Source organism: Alligator sinensis, unplaced genomic scaffold (genome assembly GCF_000455745.1).
Source record: "Alligator sinensis unplaced genomic scaffold, ASM45574v1 scaffold237_1, whole genome shotgun sequence".
In the NCBI taxonomy this organism is placed as follows: domain Eukaryota; kingdom Metazoa; phylum Chordata; order Crocodylia; family Alligatoridae; genus Alligator; species Alligator sinensis.
In genome coordinates, this window is record NW_005841849.1 from 212,886 (window position 1) to 217,442 (window position 4,557).

The 4,557-nt window shown below is 45.9% G+C and overlaps 1 protein-coding gene across 3 annotated transcripts; it reads right to left on the reverse strand.

Annotated features, from left to right (window-relative positions):
* Positions 1-6: 6 nt before the first annotated feature.
* Positions 7-4,557, reverse strand: LOC102388811. 3 transcript variants are annotated; one of them, XM_006015972.3, is made up of 2 exons: positions 4,482-4,557; positions 7-3,438 (listed from the first exon to the last, which is right to left on the reverse strand). In XM_006015972.3, exon 2 carries the CDS (start codon positions 3,403-3,405, stop codon positions 2,551-2,553), a length of 855 nt encoding a protein of 284 aa, XP_006016034.1. In that variant the 5' UTR covers positions 3,406-3,438; positions 4,482-4,557; the 3' UTR covers positions 7-2,550. The 3 variants fall into 3 exon arrangements, with proteins under 3 accessions (XP_006016034.1, XP_025064979.1, XP_025064976.1); XM_025209194.1 differs by lacking the exon at positions 4,482-4,557 and adding an exon at positions 4,323-4,436; XM_025209191.1 differs by lacking the exon at positions 4,482-4,557 and adding an exon at positions 3,946-4,303.

Consider the following 4,557-nt stretch of genomic DNA (forward strand, 5'->3'; position numbering starts at 1 on the left):
AAACAAGACTTAGCAGGCATGTCTACATGTGCATTTTCATGCTCAGTAGCCCATTTTACTGTGCATTAAAGTGCCACGTAAAAAACTGTGCAATTATACTGATGCACAGTAAAATAGGCTACTGTGCATTAAGCATAATTTAAAAACCATGCACATTCGTTACTGTGCATGAAAGCAGCCTAATGTGCATTTCTTTGTATCTCACATCAGAGGTACTAAATTTAAGGACAGAGTCAGAGGGGACTGGGCAGGGCTGTGAACTCTCAAGCAAAGGTGGTACGTGTTACTAAACATAACTTGCTTTTCAACTTTGAGATGCAAAAAAAGAAAGATGCATCATGCAGCAAGCTCAAATAATGATCTGGAACAGTACACCATCAATAAAATCTCAAAGGTAAGTTCTCACCAGTTTTGGGCATGAAAGTTGATTGAGTAACTAAGTATATTATTCAGAGAGTCAGATAGATTCAAGTAACTGTATTTATACTCTCTTCCTTAAAAGGATGTAGCTAAGAGACAAGGCCATTGCCTCCCTCAGGACAGTACTATCAGTTCTTTGTTCCATATGAAATGAAATGCAACATAATGACTATTAATTTAAGTACCTACTCATTTGCCAATTCCCAAGCAGCCCAAGGACAAAGGGAATTAGCCAGTTTTGCTGCTAGTCCTTATTATCAGGTAAGTCATTCAGTAACATGACCTGTCAGTTATTAGTTCTACAATCAATGCACATACAAAAGTTAAAGAACAAAGCACTAAAAAATAACTTGCATAAATTAAGACTTATTTTGCAGAGAAGAGTCATGCAAGATGTTGGCATGGAGACTAGCAATGTTTTTGCTTAAAGCTGAATTTGAGAGCAAGATATGCTTTTGATTTTTACTACTACTTATAAAGCAAGGCTGTGATTAGAGGTCTGTGGGTTTTTTAGTTGGTATGGTATACCTTGAAGGGACACTGAAGATCTATCCAACACTGGCATTAACTGTTTTGGGGGTGGATTAACCTTGCTAGCTTCAAAAATAATAAAGTAACTATAACTAAAACTGGCAGCTACCCATGTACCACCAATATGTAAGGATGTGTGTATGTGCCTTTGATTAGGAATATATAAGGTAATGGTTTCTCTCATTAAATCCTTGTGATAAAGTACTGTTTCTTCCCTACTGGTCTGCATGAATTTTTAAAAGCTGAGAAAGCAAGTAGGTCTCTGGCAGTCAGACCCTTCTTCTACTACAGGCATCCTAGATCCACACACACACACACACACACACACACACACACTTGGAATTATATGCCAAGAAGACAGGGAGTAACTATTCATAGCAATCTTGTCCCACAGCAAGTAACATAATATGCACCTCTGCTCCACCTTCTTTTCCTTCAGCACAGATAAAAGACCATATTTAAATAACATACCACACATACTTTTCCTCCCTTCCAAAAATTAGCCCTTCAAAATTGAGGTGCATGTTTTAAGCAATGAAATATTTCCATTCTGAAACAGAGGCACAGGGATGCTGGAATGGCTGCTAAGAGCTAGCTCCTTCTGGCTGAGCAGGCAAAAGCTGCTGCCAGTTAAACCTCCAGCTTTTGAATGAGCAAGAAGGGGGGAGGATGAGTCATGCTGATGGGCTGACTTTGCTCCTACTCCTTGTGGCCAGAATGCAGCCATGAGTCTGGAAAAAAGCTTTTTTTTGGCCCTTCATTTTGCCTTTCCCAAAATAAAGTGTGCACCTTACTTGAGGGTGTGTGGTATGCAATAAAATATGGTAACTGTGTTTTATAGAGGCTTCATATTTCAGGTTGCAGACATAACTGAGAGAGCCATCAAAACACAAGAAGGCTTTTCCCCAAACAGGGTCACTTCATGATTACAATATGCAGAACCATAAATAGTCAGTCATCACTACTCTTACACCCAAAGATCTTGAGAGTTCTTGAAACACTGTCTTCCCAAATACAACACAAAGCTGGCCACCAAAATGGCCAGCCAGGCCAAACAATGAGTTCCCTCCCCTACCCACTTCCACAATGCCCAATTCTAAAAGGGTGCCAAACACAGCTGACTCCCACTGACCCAAACAGGATGTGTGGCTCCTTAGCACCAGCACTCTAGATTAGCTTGAACAATAGCATTGCTTCCCTGCTACTGTTCTAACATCAGCCTACCATTGCTACCACTAGCGGTCACATAACAGTGAGAAGTTTCTCAAACAGCTAAGTGTAGGTGGGGTCCTAGATGAAGAGGCCTGTATGACTCCATAACCTGAAAATCATGCTCTATCTATGAGCCTTCATGCTTATTCCTTTATCCATATCTTTTAAAATTTCTGCCAGTGCCATTGGTTCAAAGCTCCCTCCTGCAGGCTGGATACCTCTGAACTACACCAATGACCTCCAATTGATCACAGGATTTTGAGATCAGCCAAACATTGCATTGCCAACTTCTGCTACAGCAGCTTCAGCCTGAGATCAATGTGCACTAGTGTTCATAGAGAAGTAAGGCTGGAAGGGACCTCAAGAGATCATCTAGTTCAGTTAGTTTTAAATTTTGTCAACAGTCTCGTAGAACCCAGGCCTCACTCTCCGGATGCTCATGCGTATATGCTGGCACTCCAGAGGTATCGTTCCACTAGCTGACGTTGTAGAGCTGAGAGTCCGTGTTGCATATCGACGCTTTCTCCTTCCCTGCAATGAAAAGTGCGGAGCATCTTCTTCGTCCTCAGCAGGATACAATTCATCAACACTCGTGCCTTCATCTGACCGCACATCACTTCCATAAGTAGTTTCCTTTGATTCGCTCGCTGCTCTTTCATCTTTTGCCATCTTTCTGAAGTGGTCCAGGCATTGTACTTTTCTTCTCCTCTCCATTGCCTTCAACTCATTCGTGTCTGCAACATCCTCATAGTACATTTTTCTTTCACTTCTTTGGTCTTCAAGAAACTTCCACTCTGTAGCAGTCATCTTAATGCCAGTGCACTCCTCCAGCTTATTTCTTATCACTGCATCTGTACAAAATATGTCAAACAGCTGTTCTGAACTCATGTTGAATTTGTCTGCCCTCTGCATAAATGCATGATTTTGCCTCTGCTTTCGTGTTTGATACAGTTTTGTGAATTCCTCGTACATTTTGAGAATAACTTTCTTTATGGTTTTGGTTGCTATGGTGTGCAAGTTGCAAAATAACCAGTGTTCCTGCAGAAGCTCAGCAAGCAATTGGGCTGCATCTTCCTTTGATCGTTGTGCTTGCCCAGCTCTTTTGGGCTGTAACAGGTACAACATGTTCTGAATGACATCTTTCTGCGTCGGCAGGGCTCCTTGGGCAAATCCTGAGGACTCCACATAATCAACGGCTCCTAGGGTTTTCTTTGTTTTAGCCCCAGCATCTGCTGACTCCATCCCGTCTTTCTTATCCTGCTAGTCTGATGTAAACTGAAAGATAAGGATTAAAAGAAAATTTGCAGAAAGAACAAATGTCTACTTGCACGAGGACAGGCCTCCTTCAAACAAGTAAGTTCCAAGACAGAGGCAGCCAACCTATTTTGGCAGGTGCACAAGCTAAGCCCCGATGCCCCTCAAGTTCCTCTCTGACCACTCCCCTAGAAAGAGGTATCTGATAGCTTGCACCCTGGGGCACAATGGAAGTGCACAGGACCCACAGGCTACACGCAGCAGCTTTCCTTTGGCATGCGTGACGCAAGTTGGCCACCCCCTGTCCTAATATATTGTCTTGTGTATGGACACCGTTGAAACAGCTCTCCTCTAAGCTCAGTCCATTTGGATGTGTGCAAAATAAAGCAGTCCTGTTGGTCTGTGTAGCCTATGGGTTTACATTAGTTCCACGTTATTTGGGGGCAAATTTCTAAAATGCAGCCTCGTGATTGTTAAGCGCAAGCTGTTCCCAGTTCCCGAAGTGGAGAGAACTGAGCGGATCCTCACCAGCTTCTGTGCTAGTCTGAGTGGTGCCCTGCATTTGCCCGGGGCCTGGATGATCTGATGCAGGAGCCACAGGTGGACTCACTGCAATGACTGTGAACCCCATCGCGCTGCCTGTGCCACCTCCCCTAGCGCCTGCCCCTTGAGAAGGAAAGATTCAACTTCCCCCTGTTAAAAGTCAAGGTAACTTCACACGACCTCCCTGGCCTGGCTCCGTGCCAGCAAGACCCAGCCTTAATGACAAGCAACTAATCTGAGCAGGGGATGCCTCGCTCTGGCCCAGGGAGGCGGTGGGGAGCGCCTGACGGGCAAACCGGCCCGTGACCCCCTGGCCGCACCGGCCAAAGCCGCGCCAGGCATCCCCAGGGCCGAGGGATCACCGGGGCGGCAGCTGTCACTCGCCGCCAGCCCGGCCCGGCCCGGCCGCACGGGGAGAGGCGGCCGCGGTAGGGAGGCGACCCCGGGAGGTGGGGGCCGGGCGCGACTCGAGGCCGGGCTCATCCGGGCCTAGCGCGCCCGGCGCTAAAGGACGAGGTTACCTCCGCCATCTTGGAGCGGGGCCCGGCCCGACTTCCGGAAACACCCGTCTTCGCCGCCGCTCTGCCCGATCCTCTC

Excerpts from the sequence above, each read along its gene's own strand:
- LOC102388811 (XM_006015972.3), bottom strand. The coding sequence starts at position 3,405 with ATGGAGTCAGCAGATGCTGGGGCTAAAACAAAGAAAACCCTAGGAGCC.